Source organism: Cibotium barometz, chromosome 24, assembly GCF_041138505.1.
Source record: "Cibotium barometz isolate CiBa-2024 chromosome 24, ASM4113850v1, whole genome shotgun sequence".
Taxonomy (NCBI): Eukaryota; Viridiplantae; Streptophyta; class Polypodiopsida; order Cyatheales; family Cibotiaceae; genus Cibotium; species Cibotium barometz.
This window is the reverse complement of record NC_141069.1, coordinates 44207521-44232320: the sequence shown is the minus strand read 5'-3', so window position 1 is coordinate 44232320 and position 24800 is coordinate 44207521. Positions and strand designations below refer to the sequence as shown.

Sequence of the window (24800 nt, the reverse complement as noted above, 5' to 3'; positions counted from 1 at the left end):
CACAGCTTTCTTTGTAGAATCTCGCATTCCGGGACATAAGTATCATTCCCAATCTCCTCGTCCTCCAATACCTCCACTTGTTCCCAACCCTCTGACAAACCACCCACCCTAATTTCTTTTGCAATCCATTGCTGCTCGTTCTCTTCATTAATCTGTGATATTACTTCTTTAATGAGAATTTCTTTAGGCTGTGGATCAAGTAAATTTACCTATGTGATTTCCTCCCTGTTTTCTTTTTCATGTTGTTGTTCCTTAATCTGTTTCTCCAAGGTTGAAAGATGTTGTTTTGTCTGATGTAGTTCATTTTGCAAGGCTGAAGTTGTTTGCTGAAGATGTTGAATCATGCTCGGGAGGTACCGCTCCCATGGTGATGGTTTTTCATTGGGTTTGGTAGGAGGGGAGATAAGGGTTTCGGAGAAGGTTTTCTTGCTGGCCATGTCAAACTGCTGGACTGTTTGAGAGGTTGCTCTTCACGAACCCCACCCCCATGAGGTGCAAGCCCTTACCTGCTTGGAGGTGGGTTACAACCCTACCCTACAACTAAGGTGCGCAGGTGGGCAATAGGTGCACAGGTGCGTATGTGAGTAGCAGGAGAGATGGACAACGGGAAAGAGAGAGAGAGAGAGAGGGAGAGTTATGTTGCTGCCTTGGGGGCCTGAGCAAGGGCGGGTGGCGATAGGGGGGCCGCACAGAGAAGTGAAGAGAAGGAGAGAGAGAGAGGGCGGGTGGGAAGGGGGGCGCACAGAGAAGCGAAGAGAGGGAGAGAGAGGGAGAGAGAGAGAGAGAGAGAGAGGACGGGTAGGGATACGGGGGCGCAGAGAGAAGCGAAGCGAAGAGATAGAGGGGGGCGCACAGAGAAGCGAAGAGAGAGAGAGAGAGAGAGAGAGAGAGAGAGAGAGAGACGGGCGCAGAGAGAGAGAGGGCGGGTGGGAAAGGGGGGCGCAACGAAGAGAGGGAGAGAGAGAGAGAGATTAAGCGTCTACTAAACACCCAATGGGCCTATGAGACCAAAGTGATACAATAATGTCCATGGTATGTCTCATCATGGAATGGAAAATAAAACATAAACATATCTATCTCACTAGGCACAATGGCTTTGTCCATACATACATACATACATACATATATATATATATATATATATATATATATATATATATATATATATATAGAGAGAGAGAGAGAGAGAGAGAGAGAGAGAGAGAGAGAGAGAGAGATTAAGCGTCTACTAAACACCCAATGGGCCAATGAGACCAAAGTGATACAATAATGTCGAGAGAGAGAGAGAAATGAAATGATATATTAACGTCTCTAAGAGGCCATAATGGCCTATGAGACCAAAACTGAGAGTACATCTGAAGTTGGTGTCTCATCAAAGAGAACAACTAAATGAGACCAAAAAGTACAATAAACTGATTGTCCTACAATTATAAGAACAGAACTGTAAGACTCCGAGATGATACTGAGTAGAAAATACTGGAAAATACTGAAAAATGTATATCAGGTAGATCCATGTATGCTGATCACTTGAAGTGTTGCCCTCTCCTTAGATCAAGTATCTCCGCCATGGGGCTGTCTAGAATGGGCAGGTCATAGAAGCGAGGTAGGCGCCTCCGATGCCGAGCAATAATGGCTCTGATCTGGCGATGGTGAGGATGTCGTGGTTGAGATCCTGGTGGGCGTGGCCGACGAGCATGACATAAGATAACTGCTCTATCAGTGGGGTGACTCCCTGGGAGCGTGGTCGGTGTCTTGATGGCCCAATGGAGGAGGTATCAGGAGGTGTGTGGGCCGGGTTGCTAGTGCTGGTGCCGAAGAAATCTGTCAGAGTCCTTTGTCTAGGTACATCATGGCTCGGCCTCCTGTCTGCCAAGAGGGTATCTCTGTCTCCTGAGCTGAAGTAGAAACAATCTCAGGCATCTCTGATCATCAAACTCCATGACCCTCTGTAACGGCCCAAAACCCTCTCGACAGAGGCAGTGATATCTCCCTCGGATCTCATAATAGACTGTACATCGGCAAATGTAGTGTTCCTCTGTCTCTTCCTCCTGGTAGCATAGCTGGCAAATGCGGTCATCCAAGATCTGATGCACATATCGCCATGTCTCAATCCATAGCTGGTGTGATGAGGTCCAGATCTGTCCAATGGCACAACTTATCCCATGTGATAGGTGTACATCCATTTACGCCGGGCGGGTGATAAAATCATCTGGTGAGAGGTGTAGAAAATGGCTCTTGTAATGAGCCATTTTCGTGCTAAGGGCTCAAGGGGGCTAGTCCATGTCCTCTCTGTGTCCACTCTGATGATATCCATCCTGATCACGTAGTTTTGCTCTGAGCGGGTGAGATCCAAAAATGGACAATCCAGACTGTACTGAAAGGGTGGTAGTGCCTCTATCCGCAAACCATGTAGGTCAAACCATGATCTCATCTGAGCGTACCAACAATGAGTATCTCCATCCTCTGCCAACTATATGGATGAGGTCAATGCCAATTGGGAGTACCTTTGCTGACTCGCTGAGGGAGCTCCCATAGCCGCTGTAAAAAGGTAACTGCCTGGAATAGGGCCTTGGTTACTACTGGCGGGGCACCCAGCTCAGCCCGAACAATCTCATGTGGTACTGATGATTTGCTCCGAATCATGCGGGCAATCATCATAATCAGTGGTCTCTCCATTTGCCTCCATCCCTCATCTGTCCCTCTCAGAGATCTATGATGTATACTGGGCCCCCAAATTGGAGCTCCGTAGAGGAGGGTCGGTGTGACAAGCATATCTTGAAACTGTATGTGTGCACACTGCCTCTCAAGTGCCCCCAAGGCTGCATGCCCTCGAGCTAATCTCGCTGCTGCTGCTGCCTCCTTCAGGGAGAAATGCGGTCCTGTGAAAGTAACTCCCAAGTAGACATATGACTTGACGTACTCTACCGACTCCCCTCGAAAAGTGAACTGAGGCTCTGATCTCGTCACCCATGCCTGTGTGGTGTTAAACACCATAACCTTGGTTTTCCCAAGGTTCACTGTCAGATCTCTATCCGCACAGAAAGCCTGTAATGCATCCAGGTGTCTCTGTAATCCCTCCGGAGAGTCTAAGATTAGAACAATATCATTAGCATATAACGAGATGGGTATCAACACCCCTGCCAGGCATGCCTCCGAGCCTCTCAATCTGTCTACATAATCAGAGACCGCATCAATGTACAGTCCAAAGAGGGTGGGCGATAGCGGGCATCCTTGCTTCACCCCTATTTTGCTGGTCACCCTATCAGATAGTCCGCCTGGAGCTTGGACTCTGCCTGTCACAGACTCATACAAAGCATATATCCCCCACTGCATATCCTCGGGTACCTCAATGTCATGCAATCTGTGCATAAGCCTAGCACGTGGTACGGTATCGAAGGCTTTGCGGATGTCCACAAAGCAGCAGTATATCCTTCTCTTTTGTGCCCTGCCCTCTTCAATAAGTGCCCGAAGTGTCAGTATGTGATTCAAGGTAGTAAATCCTCTCCTGAAGCCAGCCTGTCCATGTGCTCGATGACCATGCCTCTTGGCCCATCGGCTCAGCTCCGACTCCAATATAGAGCCATATAATTTGGCCAAGTAATGACCAATCATGATCGTCCTGTAGTTGCTTGGTACCATGGGGTCCCCACTCTTAAAGAGTGGTACAATGATATGCTCTGTCCAGCTTTTCGGGAAACCCTCACAAATGGCACGATTAAACACATGTACGATGAGCGGAGCCAAAGTGTCTCGTGCATATGAGAAGTGCTCTCCAACTAGTCCATCATGATCCTGTGCCTTTCCCTTCTGTAACCTGTCTATCGCATCTAGCACCATCCGCATAGTAAAAAAGGTGCTGCTAGCTGGTCTAGCTCCCAGTGGAGGGGGGGTGGGGGTCTGTCCTGGTGCATCATATAGCTCTCTAGCATAAGTATGTCATGCCTCAGGTGCAGTAATCGGAGTACCAGGCTGTCTCTCCTGAAACATCTTCCATGCCCTCTTGCTGTCCTTCCCCAGGAAGAGTTGGTAGATCTCCTCCTCTGCTTAGCCAGATAGGCTCGTTTCTTCCTCCGCACACTGCAACGAAATATCATCCTAGCCTGTCTATGCGTGTGAGACCCAATGGCAATCTCACGCTGTAGCTATGCTCGTGTCTCACGACACTCATCATCATACCAACTGTTCTGTGGGGCAGTGCTGCGGGGGTGGGTGGAAGGGATAATAGTGCAGGGAAACGCATATAAAGGATGAATGTAGTACACCTGCAAATCCTGTCGTGATCTCGTCCAGAGAGCTATGCGGGTCTAAAGCGAACAAGCCATCAGATACTGCATCTCGATAAACTTATATCTCGGGTACCCAGGTAGATGAGTGGTTGGCCCATCTCTCGGGGATCTACCTACTAGTGTGAAACTCAGGTATGCATGATCGGCTGCTATGCCAATGGGCCCACTGGAAATCGTGAAACCCTACACATCAAGTATCAATGAAGGAGATCCCATCAAGTAGTCCACTGTGCTCGCTCCCCCTCTAGAGTTCCAGTGTGTGAGAGCATCTGATCCTTGCCATCTCGATAAGCCATTGTGGTCGGGATCCTGGTGGGCATGGCCGACAAGCACGACATAAGATAACTGCTCTATCAGTGGTGACTCCTTGGGAGCATGGCCAGTGCCCCGATGGCCCAATGGAGGAGGTATCAGGAGGTGTGTGGGCTGGGGTGCTGGTGCTGGTGCTGGTGCCGAAGAAATCTGTCAGGGTCCTCTGTATTGGTACATCATGGCTCGGCCTCCTGTCTGCCAAGAGGGTCTCTTTGTGTCTCCTGAGCTCAAGTAGAAACAATCCCAGGCATCTCTTATTCTCAAACTCCATGACCCTCTGTAACGGCCCAAAACCCTCTCGGTAGAGGCAGTGATATCTCCCTCGGATCTCATAATAGACTGTACATCGGCAAATGTAGTGTTCCTCTGTCTCTTCCTCCTAGTAGCATAGTTGGCAAATGCGGTCATCCAAGATCTGATGCACATATCGCCATGTCTCAATCCGTAGCTGGTGTGATGAGGTCTAGATCTGTCCAATGGCACAACGTATCCCATGTGATAGGTGTACATCCATTTACGCCAGGCGGGTGATAAAATCATTTGGTGAGAGGTGTGCACAAGCATATCTTGAAACTGTATGTGTGCACACTGCCTCTCAAGTGCCCCCAAGGCTGCATGCCCTCGAGCTAATCTTGCTGCTGCTGCCTCCTTCAGGGAGAAACGCGGTCCTGTGAAAGTAACTCCCAAGTAGACATATGACCTGACGTACTCTACCGGCTCCCCTCGAAAAGTGAACTGAGGCTCTGATCTCGTCACCCATGCCTGTGTGGTGTTAAACACCATAACCTTGGTTTTCCCAAGGTTCAGTGTAAGATCTCTATCCACACAGAAAGCCTGTAATGCATCCAGCTGTCTCTGTAATCCCTCCGGAGAGTCTAAGATTAGAACAATATCATCAGCATATAACAAGATGGGTATCAACACCCCTACTAGACATGCCCCCTGGCCTCCCAATCTGTCTACATAATCAAAGACCGCATCAATGTACAGTCCAAAAAGGGTGGGCGATAGAGCAGGCATCCCTGCTTCACCCCTATCGTGTTGGTCACCCTATTAGATAGTGGAGCTCGGACTCTGCCTGTCACAGACTCATACAAAGCATATATCCCCCACTGCATATACTCGGGTACCTCAATGTCATGCAATCTGTGCATAAGCCTAACACGTGGTACGGTATCGAAGGCTTTGCGGATGTCCACAAAGCAGCAGTATATCCTTCTCTTCTGTGCCCTGCCCTCTTCAATAAGTGCCCGAAGTGTCAATATGTGCTCCAAGGTAGTAAATCCTCTCCTGAAGCCTGCCTGTCCATGTGCTCGATGACCATGCCTCTGCCCATTGGCTCAGCTCCGACTCCAATATAGAGCCATATAGTTTGGCCAAGTAATGACCAATCATGATCGTCCTATAGTTGCCTGGTACCATGGGGTCCCCATTCTTAAAGAGTGGTACAATGATATGCTCTGTCCAGCTTGTCGGGAAACCCTCACAATGGCATGATTAAACACATGTACGATGAGCGGAGCCAAAGTGTCTCGTGCATATGAGAAGTGCTCTCCAACTAGCCCATCATGATCCTGTGCCTTTCCATTCTGTAACCTGTCTGTCGCATCTAGCACCATCCGCATAGTAAAAAAGGTGCTGCTAGCTGGTCTAGCTCCCATTGGAGGGGGGGTGGGGGGCTGTCCTAGTGCATCATATAGCTCTCTAGCATAAGTATGCTATGCCTCAGGTGCAGTAATCGGAGTACCAGGCTATCTCTCCTGAAACATCTTCCATGCCCTCTTGCTGTCCTTCCCCAAGAAGAGTTGGTAGATCTCCTCCTCTAGCTTAGCCAGATAGGCTCGTTTCTTCCTCCGCACAAGGCGCGGAAAGATCATCCTGGCCTGTCTATGCGTGTGAGACCCAATGGCAATCTCACGCTGTAGCTGTGCTCGTGTCTCACGACACTCATCATCATGCCAACTGTTCTATGAGGCAGTGCTGCGGGGGTGGGTGGAAGGGATCATTGTCACGACCCTGTGTTTTTCTTTGGAGAGTATGCAGGTGTGCACGGGGGCATGGTGGACAGTGTGAATGGCATCAGATTGGAGTTAAAAAGGAAACCCATGTGTGGACAACCCCAAGTGTTAAGGGGGCAAAGAGATTTTAACTCAAAAGGTTTTAAAAACCTTTAAAAACATTATAATGCCCTTTATGAAAGTAAACGTGGCCCATATGCTATTATTGGGGCCACGTGTGTGCTTTTTGGAAAAAGAGGGGCTGGCGGCCAGAAAAGAGGCGCCTCTCTTTTGATGAAAAAGAGCTTTAGCTTGTGGAAAGAAAATCGGGCAGGTTGGTCGGGCCAGGGGACTGGGCTGCAGCTCTTTCTTTCTCTCTCTATCTCTCTCTCTCTCTCTCTCTCTCTCTCGTGAGAAGCAGACAGGTTTGTAGGGAGGGCTGGACGGGCAGATGCAGTAGAGATACATGCTTTTCTTGTTCCTCAAAGGTGTTGAAGTGTTTTATGTACGAGTGTTTGTTTCACACCGCCCTTTGGTTTCATCTAAAGACCGAGGCCGGTTTACAAGGTTTCGTTGCCGGGACATCGTCGACTTTCTCAAGTAGGCGAGCCCATGGTTGCTCTGGTCGAGACATTGGATGGTCTGACTCAGACTAGGCTGGAGATCCAGACACACGGCGTTCGACCACTGGTTGTGTTTTTTCACTTGGGTTTGGAGCCATTTCTTGGAGCAGTAAAAAGCAGCCTATTGTGACACTTTCCTCTACCGAGGCGGAGTACCGTCAGTTTGTTATGCTGCATGTGAGGCGACATGGTTGCGGAGATTATTGGAGGAGCTCGGCTGTCCTCCTACCGGATCTACTCTTCTTTGGTGTGACAATCAGAATTGCATCGCCATCGCCAAGAACCTGTGTTTCATGCTTGTACGAAACACATTGAGATTCAGTATCACTATGTTCATAAACGGGTTCTTGCTGGAGATTTGCGTTTGGAGTATTGTCCTTCCGCGGAGAATGCTACAGATTTGTTCACCAAGCCGGTTTCTCAGGCTTCCTTGGCTCCTCATCTTCGGATTCTCGGAGTTTGTTCAGCATCTGGTGCTGAGAGGGGGTGTTAGCACATTCATCCCCAGATTTTGCTCTTTTATGGTGCCCATTTGGTCCCTTTTGCATGGCCCTTGCTTGTGGGCTGGCCACCCCTTTTTCTAGTATTTTTCTGGTATTTATCCCAGCTTTTTTGGCATTTTCCAGTCGGCCTGTCCAGTAGCTCCAGTTGGCCTATTTTGCAGCTCCAGTCGGTTAGCGTACATCTACTATATATAGTGGGTGCTGGCCTTTCATCATTCATTCAATCTTGTACATATTTTGCTCCCTCACTTATGAGACTTGTAGCGTCTCTTGCTTGGGATTGTTTTGCTTCAGTATATTCAACATAGTTCTCTCCATATCTCTCTCTCTTGCACTCTCTGTTCAGCACATTCTAGTGCCACTCTGCTTCCGCTCTATGCACTCTTTCATACTAAACACCCGATGGGCCTATGAGACCAAAGTGATACAATAATGTCCATGGTATGTCTCATCATGGAATGGAAAATAAAACAAAAACAAAACATAAACATATCTATCTCACTAGGGTAATACAAAACTGTCCATGGAAGCTCATCATGGAATGCTAGGAACATAGAAACATGAGAGCAGCATCAGTCCCCAGAAGATGGTATACCACTCTTCAAAATATCAAGCATGGGGCTAATGTGTATGGCTGAGAGATCTTGCTCAGTGATGTCACATGGGAAGGTAGCTCGATGACAGTGGAGCATGTCCTCGATCTGAAGCTGATGAGAGAGAGAGAGAGAGAGAGAGAGAGAGAGAGAGAGAGAGATTAACGTCTACAAGAGGCCAAAGTGGCCTATGAGACTAAAGTACCAATACATCCAAAACTCAAGGAAACTAAATATCCCGAGTAGAAAATGAAAAGCATAAACTGAAAAACAACTAGCTATTCATGTGGCCAAAGAGGAGATACAAATACCAAAAAAAGGTATATCTGATAAAAGTGTGGAACTGGAAAAATGGTAGGCTATGGGAAGCAGGACTCATCCCATAATGTCTCGCAGGGATCCAACGTAGACAGGCTGAAGCGCTGAGGTCGTGCTGCACGACGTCGTACCAATATCGCATGTATCCTCTGATAATGTCTCGGCTGGGGCCGCAGCCCAGCAGGTCAAGGACGTCGTGCTCTACATAGCTCTCCAGCTCTGTCCAGGGTGACTCCTCGTGCTGGCTGTGTGGGCCCAGTCGACTCGTGGTCAACGGAAGGCTATATAGATTAATGTCTACAGAAGGCTAGACTGGCCTTTGAGACAAATCGGTATACAACAAGTCCAAGACCTGAGTATCATGGAAAGAAAAGCTGAAATGAAAAGTTAATCCTAGTCAAATGCAGCTCACTATGCAATCATTGTCTAGCATGCTATAGATGTACAATCATGATTAGTGGTATACTACTAATTCCACCTAGTGGAGATAGTGGGGTGTAGTACATTGTACATGGGGCATGGGGCGAGGACGACTCTCACATCTGTTGTGCCCTGGTGTAGCCTCTAGACTCTCTCCTCCATAGCTCTGCAGTATCGTGCCTGGATTTGGGTAGACTGGGCCTGATGGAGTAGTGGTGGTTTGCGTCCGGCTAGTCAAGGTCTCCTAGCAGATAAAAATATATATAGACTTATAGTGTATGTAGATATAATATAAATATAAATATAAATACAAACATACATACACATGTGCATGTATACATACATAGACATACATATATATATATATATGTATGTATGTATATATGTGTGTGTGTGTGTGTGTATGTATATACATATACATATACATATACATATACATATATATATATATATATATATATATATATATATATATATGTATGTATGTATGTATGTATGTATGTATGTATGTATGTATGTATGTACTTACACACATATATATATACATACACAAATGTATGTATGTGTATGTGTATGTATATATATGTGTGTGTATACATACACACATGCACATATATACATACATACATACATATAATATATATGTATGTATGTATGATTGAAATATCCAACAAACCCCCCTTCAGAGTGAAGGAGTGTCATCTACCTAAAAGAGAGATCTTCACTATGGTAATTTGGTATCTTAGAGTGCAGTAATGTGATACAAACGAACACAATGATGCCAACATCCGAAACTTTCATGTCAAGCGCGATAAAAGAGCTTCACCATACATTATGCCTACATCAGTCTATGCATATACAACATTGCCTCCCCTCCTCCCCCCAACATCCTCTCAACCTACGGCTCGGGTTCTAAGTAGGGATAAATGAAAAATGGAGCTGAGCCTTCTATAGAAACAAGGCTTACAAAATAGACTTCCAAAATGTACAGGTTTTGGGGGACATCCTGGGCAGAGAACCATGACTACAAAATATTCATATTTTGGGAGACATTTGTCACAATCCTCGAGATCTACGCCATGTGGAAGGATTTCCTAGAGCATGATGGATTCACTCGTGTAAGAGTTGGTGACTTTAATGAGTGATTAGAGTTGGTGACTCTAAGTCAGTAAGAAGAGTTGGTGACTTTGACTACTGTATTTATGCATTCATGCGAGGGTTGGTGACCCTAGTGGCTACGTAAACTCATGAAGAGTTGGTGACTCTGTTCAGTGAGTATGTGAACTCATGGAAGGGTTGGTGATCGTGGTGAGTACAACATTTGGATCCAACATGGGTGGTGCCCATGGTCGCGACAGTTTTGGTGTATAAGATGGCAAGTTGGATTTAATCCAAATCATCGCGCACAAGCATTTGCTTGTGAAATGCACTTGCATGTGTGACTTGTCTTGTTTGCCTGGACATTGCATGGTATTTTGCCTGTGAATGTCCACGGGCATTAGGGACGCTTGGACACCCCGTGGACGTGTGTGTGCACCCTTGTTGTTTGGGACTAAGGCGGTGGATTTTGTGTGTTTTGCAGGTGGTAAGTGTGCACACTCAACCTTATTTAACTGTTATTTCTTTGTTTACTAAAGTCTATGGTTGCGGGTTCATATTCATTAAAGTTTGGGCGGACAAACTTATAATTTATAAAAGAGTTCACATCGGGCTAGACTATTTTAATGAACCGGGACCAATTATTAGACTTGGGCACTCCGGCATTGGACCAAAAACCCACGAAGACTATGGGGGTTATTTTTATCTCCACAAGTAAAAAATCGCTTAAATACCACTAACATAAAACTAATCAAAGAAATCAAACAAAAACAAATAGAAAATCCAAAATACTAGAACCATTGTATCTTAAGCGTGACCTGCCATGTCGGTATGCCACATGTAGAAACCCAAAGAGAGACCCAAGCATGAGCGTGAGCCTCATGCTTGCCTCAAGCTGATATTTTCTGTATTTCCCACCTTTCGGTGTCTCGACTGTCACACACCAATCGAGCTACAGTTTGGACTTTGAGCCAACTGTAAATAGAATTACAGTGAAGACAACCATGACGAATAATATAATGCATGCACCTCATACATAAGTGTCTCGACTTTCACACACCAATCGAGCTACAGGTTGGACTCTGAGCCGACTGTAAATAGAATTACAATGAAGACAACCATGACGAATAATGTAATGCACGCACCTCATACATAAGTGAATGATTAAAAGTCATATTGTAAAAGTAAATATCAAAGGGCTTGATCCGAAGGCACGAACCTCATTGTACAAAGAGACTCATCAATTCGTAATACACAAGCAAGTTTCTCTATGTGTGTGCGTGTAATACTGTGAACATGTTGCTTTTCTGGGAGTTTGGGGTGTTGAGCAAGTTACGGCAGCCAAAAGAGCCAGTCGACTTCTTCTGTAGAGATTTTATGGGCTGTGGACAGCAGGGAGGAGAGTTGTGAGGCTGGCTGACTCTACACGAACCCCATTGTACAAAGAGACTCATCAATTCGTAATACACAAGCAAGTTTCTCTATGTGTGTGCGCGTAATACTGTGAACATGTTGCTTTTCTGGGAGTTTGGGGTGTTGAGCAAGTTACGGCAGCCAAAAGAGCCAGTCGACTTCTTCTGTAGAGATTTTATGGGCTGTGGACAGCAGGGAGGAGAGTTGTGAGGCTGGCTGACTCTATGTGCAAGTGCTACCTAGCTGGTCGACTCATGGAACATGGGCTATAGGGCTGGTCGACTGCTGAAATACTTGTTGCAGGGCTGGCTGACAGTGTTCTCTCTCTTCTCTAGTGCTGGTCGAGTTTCCTACAAGCCAGTCAAGTTGCATACTTGTTCCCTAGGCTGGTCGGCTTCCTCTACTGCTTCTCCATTGGCTGGCGGTGCTGAATTACAGAAATTTCAGCAATACTCCAAGGGTTTCCTTGAGATGAAACAGATACAGATTGTGCCCAGCTTCAACCCTCACGGGATGCAAAACGATTGGTCTAAGTGCTATTTTGGGCCTGTTTGGAGCTGCCAAAATTGCACAATTGTGTGGACAGCCATGAAACTAGGGAACAGTTGGTGACCGAGGGCTTGGTTTCACGGGACGGCAGTTGGTGATTGCTTTGGCCTTGGTTGATGACCGAGGGTTGGCTTTATCTGGAAGGAGCTTTTGCCCTGGTTGGTGACCGAGGGTTGGCTTTATCTGGAAGGCGCTTTGGCCATGGTTGGTGACCGAGGGTTTGCTTTCTCTATTGAGCAGTTGGTGACTGCTTTGCTTTGGTTGGTGACCAAGAGCTTGTATTGCTTTGTTTTTCACAGATTTGGATAAATCTAGTGCTGGTTGAGGAGTGGAACTCCCGGGCACCTGCATCTTGTACAAGAGAATACTCTGTTGGTAATAAAGATACCTCAAGGGGTGGCTGTCCCAACTTCAGCCCCTAGTGTTGTGTCATGTGCAAGGTTATCTTATGTGGTTTCAGGATGTATATGATTATGATGTCTGTAGTGACAGATGTATTGATTCATGCTCAGGTTGTGATGGATGTTGAATGTATGGTGTGATTTGGGCCACTGGTTTTCTGTATTCACGTGCCCGCTTGTGACATTGGTATCAGAGCAAAGATTTCTTTCTCTGTTTGAGAAAGGACAATTTTTGGGCATACAAAATTTTTGGCTAAGCATACAGAAGAGATAACATGAGCACTCAAGGTGAGTCTCTTGAGCGGGAGAGGGCACATGCCGAGGGATCTATTGGAATTGCTCATACTGCATATACAGATCTTGTTGATGTGAGGCTTGAGTTGGAGGCCTTGAGGCGCCAAGTTAGACGATACCGTGATGAGACAATGCGGTTGTAACATGCAGCGGCAGTATTCGTATTGGAGGATCCTATCACACAAATGCTCACACCGTCTTCTGTATCCTGAGTTTCGCGAGTTTAGCAATACACTTCAATACTTTAAACTTTAGAGAGATATGAGAGAGAGAGAGAGATGAGAACTGTACACCGTATGGGGTCCTGAATTACCCACTGAAGGGCCCCCTATCCCATTACCGAGATAGTATTTGCTTTATTATCTTTAAAGAGACTGACGGTGTGACTGACGATAAACCAAACGCAAGACCTTTCAAGACCAAGTGTTGGGCTGAACTGTACACTATTGTAGAAGCACCAAAGATGTCCAATCTCGAGCCTATGCACTCTTCCCAATGGAATGAGGGAGGGATGCAAAGCTAGGGCTGAGAGAAGGGCTGTTTGGGGCTGTTCTAGACTGAGGATGAATGCTGTAAATGCTTATGAATGCTGTGTTTTACCTTCACCAAGTGGCTGGAGCAAAACGATGATATGATAAATGCTGAGAACTGTATGGATGCAGAAAACGCAAGGTTTACTGATGGCTGAATGCTGAGAACTGCTGCGTTTGCTGATGGAGGGCTGAATGCACAAGGGTTGATGCTCCTCTTGCTGTAGGATGACATGCTTCTCCAAAACGCATGGGGCTGAATATGATGCGCCTGAATGCTATTGGCTGAATATGATGGAATGAGTGAATGATTATGCAAGGACTCTATTTATATGGACACATGGAGCCAGTCGGCTGGCTACTAAGCTGGCCAATTGCTCATGTCCAATCATAAATGCATAAATGTGTATAAAATGCTGGAAATGATGGAAAAAATACCAAAAAAATCCTAGTAAATATCCTAATAAATACTGGATGATATCTGGGGTTCCTACAATGGTCTAGATGCTATGCATGAATGATGTGCAATATGCAAGATGCTTTCTGATGCAAACCCTAAGGTTTCTACTGACTGTATATGCATGAATGCGTCTCTTTAAGTGGGTTAAGGGACTTAGACTGACTGACTGACTTGCGATGGCTGAGAATGACCTACGTAGCTCGTGCCTGACTTATCCTAGACTGAGGATTACAATGGGGTCACGACGTATGACAAATATCATCCTGAAAGGAACTAATACTGTTACAATGTTGCACTGCTGATGATGAGCCAGTTTGTCACCATGCACTACAGTGCAGAGTGCATGTGACAGCAGTGGAGATCTTTGGGAAAGGATCTTGATGTGCAAAAAGTCTTGAGTACAAAAAGGAAAGTTTCTCCAGATGATGCAGCCTTTGAGGCCATGGCAACAGAGATGGTATATAAAGATCCTCGTGAATTGGCCAAGTCTTATTTGAGATGACAAAAGGATGTATCCGAGAACTTCAGTGGTAGAAAGGTTTCTCGTTGGGAAGCACATGCAGATTCTGATAATTCAAAAGAGGCCATATCTCATCCTCATCATATTGTTCCACGCCGAGAGCGTTCGCATCATGTTGATTCCACTCGATCGACGAGCGCCGCTCAGGATAGTGGAAAGAGCGCTCGACATGAGTCCCCTATGGCTAAAACTAATGGGCATGGCAGGTCTCATTCAAAGAAGAAAGCCAAAAAGTTTAAGTCACGGGATAAGGACATCAAATTTGAGAACTTCTTTGGGAAGCTTGAAGTTACCAAAGCTCTTGCTTTTATTCAGCAATTTGAGATAGCTTTTTGCAATGAATACTTCTCGAAGAAGTCTAAATTGAGGCATGTGGGTACACATCCAAGAGATACAGCTAGTGATTGGTGGATGGCCAAGAAGGCATTAACTCATTAGGGGAAGGGTTGGTGGGAAACAAGGCGGAGGTAGGCCAAAAATTAAGAGAGAGAGAGAGAGAGAGAGAGAGAGAAGAAAACATAGTCGGCCAATGTTTGGGAAAAGGTAGGTTCGACTTAGCCTAGAACTTGTTCAATTTGAGAAAAAGCATGTTCAAATTTGCATGAGGATGAGAAAAAACCCTTTCAAAATTAGGGAGTTTTAGTTATATTTGTAAAATTTATACATTAAATCAAATATGAATATTTCCTTCTCATGAAAAGGTTTTTTTTGCCTCTGAATAAAAAATATTTTCCAAACACTGCAGAGGGCTCTCTTGACTTTTATCTAGTGCCACCCTTCTATGCGCGCCCTTTTTGTCTGTGTATGCACGCATGGATCAGCCGCCCTCTTCCCCCTTTAGTTTTGTGTATGCTTGCACAGATCAGCCGCCCTCTCCCCAACAATAGGATTAGACGCCCATCTGCCCTTCTTAAGTCCTTTTGCTCGTCATATGACGACCAAGATTTTGACGAGTTTGTCATTAGACAGGCGTGTCAAATAAAGCCCAAATATTTTACCAAGGTTTCAAGGGTGAAGCCCACCTAAGCTCACAAGGTTTCAATATATATGTATGTTTATATAGAATAAGTATATGTACATGTATGATATATGTAATAATACTCCTTATTTGCTAAATTCTCCTCTTGAAGATGCATTTTCAAATCCAATTTCTCACATTATATGTCGGAATTCAATAGACTTGGAGCTCTTTTTAAAACTATGTAAAGGAATTCAATAAACTTGGAGCTCTATTTAAAACTATGTAAAGGAATTCAATAATCCACTGTATGGGTGTCCTCCTTGGTCCGAAAGAAGCTAGTGATGGATGGCTGGTGAGGGAGGCATTGGGGTGATTGGGGCTGGAGCTCTCTCAAGAAAATGTCCGTGTGTCTATGGAGTTCGAGCAAGAAGAGCCCTAGGCAACACTGGTCTAGGAAGTCAATGATCTTGGAGAGTGGGCCGAATCCTTCATGGAACAGACAATGAAACCTCCCACAGTTCTCATAGTATACTGGGCAGCGACATATGTAATGCTCTTGTCTCAACCTTTGTGTGGCATAATCGGCAAATCCTCTCCTCGAGTTTCCGTATGAGCTCCTCGGTTGTAAAGACATGCTCAGCTCTTCCCGTCTCCGCTCTAAGGTGGTGGGATGAAACCTATATCTGGCCAATCACAATCTGCATGGCATGGGACATGTGAACACTGAGGTAGCCGGGCTATCCATCCTTGATGAGCGTGAGGAAGTGATCTTTGTAGAAGTGTATCTTCGGTGGCAGCTCCGAAGGTGTGATCCATGCGCAATGGGTGTAGAGGCTGAGAAGATCTAACCGGATAATCGTGTTGGTGTCCTCATGAGAGAGCTGGAGAAAAGGGGAGTCCAAACTATACTGAAGGGGTGGGAGGTGGTCCAGGTAGAGTCCATAGCCTGAGAACCAAGTGAAAACTTGGGCATACCATGGCTCTCCAGTGCTAGCTATCTCGAGGACTCCAGGACAAGCCTTGGGTGCAACACGGGGAAGCTCTGGGGGTCTTCTTTCAGCCCTAAACACTACTGCGAACATGCTGATGCAAAAACGCAGACAGAAGGGGGAGTAGAAAAAAAGAAAGAAAGAAAGTTGTATTAACGTCTTCAAAAGGCCAAAATGACCTATGAGACCAAAAGGTACAAAACGGTACCTAATCTACAGCCATAGGCTGCCTTACATAAAAGATGTAAATCACCAAAATCTGTCCTACTCTAAGGACCCATTCCTTAAGGGAATGAATGAGTTCATCAATGAGTAAAACTGCCTATTTATAGGCTCTTGGACAATAGAAGAGCTGGCTGACTGCTGGTCGGCCAGCCGACTGGCATTTTTCCCATAAATGTGATGCGCCTGCAGTCCGCCTCAAATCTGGTCCAACCAACTAGTCTTCATGCAGCCGACAGTACCCTTCTTGCAGCCGACAGGTCATCCTGGTCCCTTCTCCTAGTCCACACTAGCCAAAACAGTCCTTTATGCTCCAACTTCTGGTTCTTATCATCTTTTTCTGGCTGCTCCTTCTAGATTAGCTTCTGAAAATGTCCATGGCAATTCTTGCACATGACATCCCCCTTTGCCAGTGTTGCCAGGCATTTCTGAAACGACAGGTATGAAACGGGTTTCATGCGTTTTGAAACGTTTCATAAAAGGTAAGAAACGGGTTCAAAAAGGTTTCATACAAAATAGAAAAAGCATGTATATTTTTAACTTGAAATATACAAAAGAAAAAACTGTTGACATAACTTATAAGAGACCACATTGAATTCATTTCAATAAAAGCAAAATACATGTAAGATATGATGATATCACAAATCACGTGGGTGATGACTAAACAGAAATCAAAAGGATCACCACGTGGGTGATGAGTCATGACTCAAAATCCAAGATCAAAATAAATAACATGTCCAAAGTTCAAACTAAATAACATGTCCAAATAAAATGATGCTAGCAGCTGCTAGCTGCTATCTGCATCCTCATCCTCATCCTCATCCTCATCTGCATCTTCTGCCTCTGCAGCCTCACTCTCAAGGTCACTACCGGTAGCGGAGTCCTCAAATGCCTCATCCTCTAGAGGTGCAGGTGCACCACTAGTACTAGTCTCTCGAGAAGATCGTGTAGTGCGAGCCGGAGCCATGATCTCCTCATAGAGCATAGAATAGATGTCCCTCTCCTCCTGAGGAATGTTGGGAATCTCCTTGCACTTCATGATATCAATCTTATCTGGATTCACTTGGTGAGGCTCAATGGGATGACCCTTTTGCTCTAGCAATCGGAGATTGCAATGACAAAAGACAAGCCTCTCCAATTGTGTTGTGGAGAGTCTATTTCTCTTTTTCATGTGAAAAAGAGCCCATGTACTCCAGTTCCTCTCACAAGTCCCTGAATTGCAATCCTGGGAGAGAACTCTCAATGCAGCCTTCTGGCATCCCTGCCTGCACATGTCCTTTCTTGAACACTGGAAGACTAGTTCATCAACTCCCTCATTGCCTCTTTCATGGCAGCCTTCTGCATCCCTGCCTGCACATGTCCTTTCTTGAAAACCAGAAGACTAGTTCTTTTGGCTCGAGGTGCCGAGCTAGAACCACCTGCAACCTCACCACTGGTATCTTCCTCTCTGATGCTGCGAGTCCTCTTGGAGACACTTTGACGTGCTTCAGGCTCTCCCAGATTGGGGATATCCTCAAGGGGGATACCTAGCTGCATGGCCTTCCAAGCCTTTAGGCTATCATAGATTTCTCGTGGCACATGCTTACATGGCCCAATGCCAAAACCCTTTGTTTGTGACAAATGTGCCTTCAGCCTGGTGACACTGCCATGGTGCTTATACGCACAAAAGTTGCATTTCCACTTTCCGGAGCCCGAGCTACCATATCTAGACTCGAAGGTAACAATGTTCCAAAGAGAATCACATGTTCGAGGCATCCTACAAGGCGGGGATAAATGCAGATTGTTGGCCCTGCAAGTGCGACACATAACATAAAGTAATCTCATTATATGATTCATGATTTTAACTGTCATCTTGGCCAACAATAGAGCAAGGGGAAGAGAAGGTAGATAGCCTTAGGCCTCAATAGAGCAAGGGGAGGAAGATATGCCATAAATATTGATGGAAAGAGAAAAAAGCGTGCTGCTTTGTGAGTTGTGCAAAGAAAACCCAACATAAAGCAAAACATGATGTTACTCCTTTAGAAGACCTCCACAAGGCCCAAGGACACCAAGGAGCAAGCGGGCTAAGTCGTTGACACGGGCGATGGCAAGCTGGCACACAAAACAGCGAAAACGTACAGGCGACCGCCACTGGGAAACGCGAACAGAAAAGGTACACCGTACGAAACGATTCGATGCGACGGGTTGCACGGTATTAAAATATGCATGATGAATAAAAAACGCGTTTCGTACAGGACGAAACGTTTCGTACGTTTCAAACCTGTACGAAACGCGTTTCTATGCAACATTGTCCTTTGCTAAACTTGATAACGGGATTCCAACTTTTTCCTTGGATGATTGTCATCATCCCATTCTGTTCCCTAAGTCCCTCTATCATCCCATCCATCCCTGGCAACCCTTTTCACTGAAAACCCGGCCCAGTCTCCCAAACCACTCTGACTCTAAATACGATCTATGCATCTTTTCCATCCAGTATCCAATCCATTCTTGCCCTGACTCTAAACATTGTCTTGGTCTTCATTCCTGAGAAATGAGTCTAGCAGTCTCACATCACCCCTTGGAGGATAATCCTCCCTTGGGACCGTTGCCCGAGAACCTATTTGGCTCACAGGACTGCCATCCCCTTTGGCTTTGTGGAACACCACCAACAAAACTCCTCGGAGCTCTTCCCGATCTTGTGTTCCTTGCCTTGGGCTTTGTATCCATGCACTTTCCTGTACCTTGGACCTGTACACCATCATATGGGACTGAATCAGTGTTTAGCTTTGCTGAGCCTGATGCTCTGATACCAATGTAGCACGCGGAAGCTCTGGGGGTCTTCTTTCAGCCCTAAACACTATTGAGAACATGCTGATGCAAAAACGCAGACAGAAGGGAGAGTAGAGAGAGAGAGATATGCTGGAAATTCAGTATATTCATATGGTACAAAAAGGTACCTAATCTACAGCCATAGGCTGCCTTACATAAAAGCAAAATCTGTCCTACTCTAAGGACCCATTCCTTAAGGGAATGAATGAGTTCATCAATGAGCAAAATTGCCTATTTATAGGCTCTTGGACAATAGAAGAGCTGGCCGACTGCTGGTCGGCCAGCCGATTGGCATTTTTCCCATAAATGTGATGCGCCTACAGTCCGCCTCAAATCCGGTCCAGCCAACTAGTCTTCATGCAGCCTCCTTGCAGCCGACATGTCATCCTGGTCCCTTCTCCTAGTCTTCACTAGCCAAAACAACCCTTTATGCTCCAACTTCTGGTTCTTATCATCTTTTTCTGGCTGCCCCTTCTTGATTAGCTTCTGAAAATGTCCATGGCAATTCTTGCACATGACATTGGGTACATGTGGAGATCCATGTGACTGATGCGAAGGAGGTATGTTACTGTCTCGAAGAGTGCATCCACTACATCAGGGATGCAGCAAACTTTGCCTGGATAATCTGGTGTGGGACTTGATGGTTTGTTGCAGATCATACAGGAGAGCATCATGACCTAGGGCCTCAACCCTTTGTCCCAGGCTCCTGGAAAAGTGCCTGGAAGCAGTGCTACTCAAGTAAGCTCAAGGTTGCATATCCCTGTGTCACTTTGGCATGTGCTGTGTGAAGCATGGGCCACTGAAAGTGACACCTCCTCTATATGTGAAGCTCAATCTGGATGTGAAGGGGCAAGAGGTATTGAAGACCATTACCAAGGTTAATGGTGAGGTTCCGCTGAGTTCAAAGGTCCTGTAGGGCATCCAAATGTCTCTGCAGCTCCTTAGCTGAATTTGAAAGGAGGATGATGTCATCTTCATAAAGTAGTATGGGGATCAATATGCTTGCCAATGTGCAACCAACCCCGCCTAATCTATCAATGAAGCTTGATATCTCATCAATGTAGGTATAGAGGGCAGTGCTGTTTTTTTCCTTTTTTTCAAAGAAGAGACTTCTATTAAGTATGAAAAAAGTATACAAAAATCACGGCTATAAGCCGGAATAGAATAGAATCACCCCAATAGAGGGCAGCCCTGTTTCACCCTAATACTGCTGAAAATCTCTTGGGATGTACCTCCTGGGGCTCTCACTCATCCGGTGACAAACTCATAGAGGGCGATGATGCTCCAAACCATGTCAAAATTCAAAATGGGACTCCTATCTCCTGTAGACGTTGTAGGAGACGGGATCGGGGTACAATATCAAAAGCTTTGCAGAAATCCACAAAGCAGCAGTAAATCCTCTGATGTGGTGTTCTCCCTTCCTCGATGATGGCACGGAGGGTGAAGATGTAGTTTAGGGTAGAGTAGCTCCTCCAAAAGCCTACCTATCTTGAGGTTTGCATCCATGTCTCTTTGTTGAATTGAGCTTCGCCTCTAGCACCGATCCATAGAGTTTGGCCAATGTGTGGCCAATCATGATCATCCTATAATTATTAGGATCAAGTGGATCTCCGGCTTTGAGGATGGGGGTGATGGTGTTAGCGACAAAGAGGGTGGAAATCCTACACAAAGGGCTCTATTGAACATGTAAGCTAGTAAGGGTGCTATGGTATCTTCGGCATGTGAGATGTACTCAACAGTGAGTCCCTCGTGATCCTGGGCCGGCCCATCACATAGTCTACGAATAGCCTTGAGAATCATGCCCTTTGTGAAGAAGGTGGAGGTAGTGGTGCAGGGATCTGGTGGTGGGGGTAGAGGTGGCTGATGGGGGATATGATCGAAGGAGCGTGCATAGGAGTGCCATGTGTCTGGGTAGGTGAGAGGCGTGGGGGGGTGATGTTCTCAGAGTTTCCTCTAGGCTTCTTTGTAGTTCGGCCCTAAAAAGAGTCGGTATAACTCATCCTCGTTATGAGCTTAGAACTCCCATTTCTTGCATTGGGTGAGGTGTTGAGAAATCCGTTGTGCTTGGTGCTTTGTGATTTGCCCAATCCGTACCTCATGCTTAAGACGAGAGTATGTGGCTCGGCATTCGTCGTCATACCATTAGTTCTAGGGCATGGAACCGCAAGGTGGCTTGGCGGTAGTAGACCGCCGTGCAGATGAAAAATTGGTGGCAAATGTGTGGAGAATGGAGGTGAGTTGTGATGTGAGGGTGGGTAGGGGACAATTAGGACCTGCATCCTGGAGTTGGCGGTAGTTGTGGTCAAAGTAAACAGGCGTGATCAAAATGGACCTGGGTGTAATGAGAGAGAGAGAGAGAGAGAGAGAGAGAGAGAGAGAGGGTGAATGTCTTTTGGAAACGGCCCTTGAGACTAGTGATGATAAAACATGTCCGAGTATTGTAGTAGGAGATGCATAGGACATCCCCTATAACCTAAACAAAGCATAATGTAAATAGAAAACAGCTGGAAACTATCAAGTGTGCCAAGAAGAGACAGGGTATGTAAAAGTTTGACAGGGTTACAGAGCCATCTCAATACCTGATTCGATGACAGACATGAGGGAGCATGCATCACCAGAATGTCGAAAATGGTCTGATGTCCCCAAGGAGTGTCTGGATATGGTGTTGCATGGAAGGTGGTCTCTCTTCTGCCGAGCTTAGGGTCTTTGATGTGTTACGTGTGTCCTTGTCGGAGGGTGTCTGGCAGCAACTAGGCGTCTGAAGATCAGGATGGAAACTCCATATGTCTGTATTCCTTTCTGTGCGTTTCTTAATCTGGTAGATTTGCATTTCCTGCTTGTCATCTCTCTGTGTAGCTCAGCGCTATCCAATGTATGTGTGTGTGTGTGTGTGTGTGTGTGTGTGTGTGTGTGAGTGAGAGAGAGAGAGCATTAACTGTTGCCTTCTGTTTTGGCTAGGGTAAGCCCGTCAAAGACACCAGTGAGACCTCCCTCGCCTGGCTCCCTTTCACAGTAATCTTTCTTTTTTTTATAAAAGTTTTGCAGTTACAAGCGGTTTCCAAAATTTGTGAACCTTCAAGGTATCATGTGATTTGGTAGGCAGAACAGAAAAGCTGGGAAAAATGATAACCCCTCAATAGGCCTTTTATATGTACATGTGAGAAGACTTGAAAAATCCATGTGTGATAACCTTTCTCTAACACCTTTGATTTACAACTTAACGATTTCAACATTTGATGCCACATTGCCATGTGTTTTGAAAAACAATTCTCATGACTTCAAATATTTAGGTTGCTTTGCTTCCATAGATTCTTAAAACATTTATGTTGCTTTGTTTCCATAGATTCTTGTTTTTTCTGATTTTGTGTTCATTTAACTCCTTGTGCACATTAATGTCTTGCCTTTTTCTTCCTCTCAATCTGTACATGGATTTAATAAATGTTGTCGCATTATTATAGTTGGCATACCCGTGCTTGAGCGGCTTTCTCACTATGCTGCCCAAATGGTATATAACCCTAAAACATGATAATTAAGGAGTTTTTTGTTTTTAGTTTTAGTTTTTTTTTGGGGGGGCATTATACTGGTTTTCTTATCGAAGATGTTTCCAACTCTCCATTTTGATTGGCCTTTTAAACCATCCATGTAACTTCTCTCCCACAAAAATATAATGGACTTCCGGAGACATTCAAAAGCCATGATGTATATCTCACAAGTATGTGGCCACAATGACCTCCTGCCTAGTGCATGTAATTACAAGGTGAAAGGGTATAGTCCTCTTAATTTGTGATATTCAACCAATGTCTTATTCAATTAGTGCCATGTTCAACCGTGTAGTGCAAATTTAGGAATCATTCCTTTAAAAACACAAAAGCCTCCCTTATTTAGAACATCACAAAAGCTAGCATAGAAGTGGATTTAAGGGTACAATTATCCTTGGCATTCACTACATAAATCTATGTTAAAATGTAGATAGTACAAATAAGTAACATTTTTATATATGCTTAGGAATTCCTTCTTGTGAGACTAATTATGAATGAGAAGAACTACAATTATCCTTTTATTTCTGGTCCTTAAGCAAATTCACAAAGCTTAAATATCTTGATTGCTATGGGGAAGGAGGGGGCCATAAAAATTTGCATTCATTCTAAGAAATATTTTATTAGTTAATACAGTAAACGTGAAAGGCTCAGGATTAGTTAGAATTAAGGCTCAAGATTAGTTAGAATTAAGGCTCGGGGTGAGTTAGGGCTTTTGTCCTCTCTCTCTCTCTCTCTCTTTTTTGTAATAGAAGATATATTATCAAAATTACTTTACAAACGGCCACATGGTCGCCATGTGATGTACTAGCTTTGCCTCACTAATTACTCCGAACCATCAGTGTAGCTCGGAGTACCCTCATCCAATATATAGCTGTGTCATTCTCCACCCAATGAGCTGACCGTAAGGAAGAGACTTGCCACAATAGTAGCCCTTTTATACAATCTATGTGAATTGTAATACCAACTTTTGCATCAAATATGAAGGCATTCCTAGTTAATTAGATATGCCACAAACTTGTGCACTTGAAAAAATGAAAGAAAACTGAATGTTCTGGGTTATCCGGCCCATTCAGAATCTTGCAAAAAATCCAATCTTTAACCTTTATGGGCTTATCTGTCAATGGAATCCATGTGCGAGAAAGGAAATCTCACACCTTCTTTGCCACTAGACATGAAATGAAAAGATGCCGGCATATTTTCAAGCATGTAGTACAAAATTACGAGAAGTACTCCATCGCTTTCACAACTAGTTCTCCAATGGTAGGCCTTCAACTAGCATGCGCCATAGGAACACCTTCCCTTGATATGGAATCTTAGACTACCAACACTGTAAGATTATTTCCTTCCACCAGGCTCTACTTTCTTGATGTTCCATATTCTGTTAGTTTTCTCAGTGATCCAGTGCTTATCTTCCACCATCATATGGTACACTTGATTTGTTGTACGCTGGACAATGTCCTAAGGCTTTTGAAATGCCCAATCTAACCAAGGTTGATGATTCTCCAACGGAATATCACCAAATGGTGTAAGTCCTGCTCTCACCTTCTCCCATAATTTTACATATCCACGTGGAACCTGAAAATATTGACGAATTTTTCGAAAAGACAATAAGCGGCCTCTACGTGGCAACAAAGCATCCATAATTCTCACTAGTCCCAATCGAGCCATTATATTGAATTTTGGCTCCTCAAAAAGTTTGTCAGGCCACTCTAGAAGTCGTGAAGTAGCCAACACCTCACCTGTGGTTGCAAATTCCAAACATGATTTATATACAACATTAAAATCATGTCAAGTACCCCATGCATCACATCAAGGATATATGGATGAACATGATGAAATGGAATGTCATGAATTATGCTCCACTTTATATCCCTTTTTATGATAATCGAGAGGCAATTCTTGATTGCAAATCTTGACTTCGTATTTTCATTGTTTATTTTTCTAGCCTTTGACTTTTATGCTAG

At 45.0% G+C, this 24800-nt stretch overlaps 2 protein-coding genes across 3 annotated transcripts in view; both read left to right on the top strand.

The window, feature by feature from the left end:
- The window catches only part of LOC147625348 (polyadenylate-binding protein-interacting protein 8-like), a 99678-nt gene extending 77183 nt beyond the window's left edge, over positions 1–22495 (top strand). Inside the window, exon 11 of the transcript XR_015268956.1 lies at positions 22397–22495. The gene's annotated coding sequence lies outside the window, so the exon portion shown is untranslated. The remainder of the gene's footprint in view (positions 1–22396) is intronic.
- The window catches only part of LOC147625349 (polyadenylate-binding protein-interacting protein 8-like), a 32221-nt gene extending 9726 nt beyond the window's left edge, over positions 1–22495 (top strand). For both annotated transcript variants that reach the window (XM_086818675.1, XM_086818674.1), the window contains exon 10: positions 22256–22495. In XM_086818675.1, coding sequence (XP_086674801.1) covers positions 22256–22313 — 58 coding nt within the window. In that variant the 3' untranslated portion in view covers positions 22314–22495. The remainder of the gene's footprint in view (positions 1–22255) is intronic.
- Positions 22496–24800: the final 2305 nt, after the last annotated feature.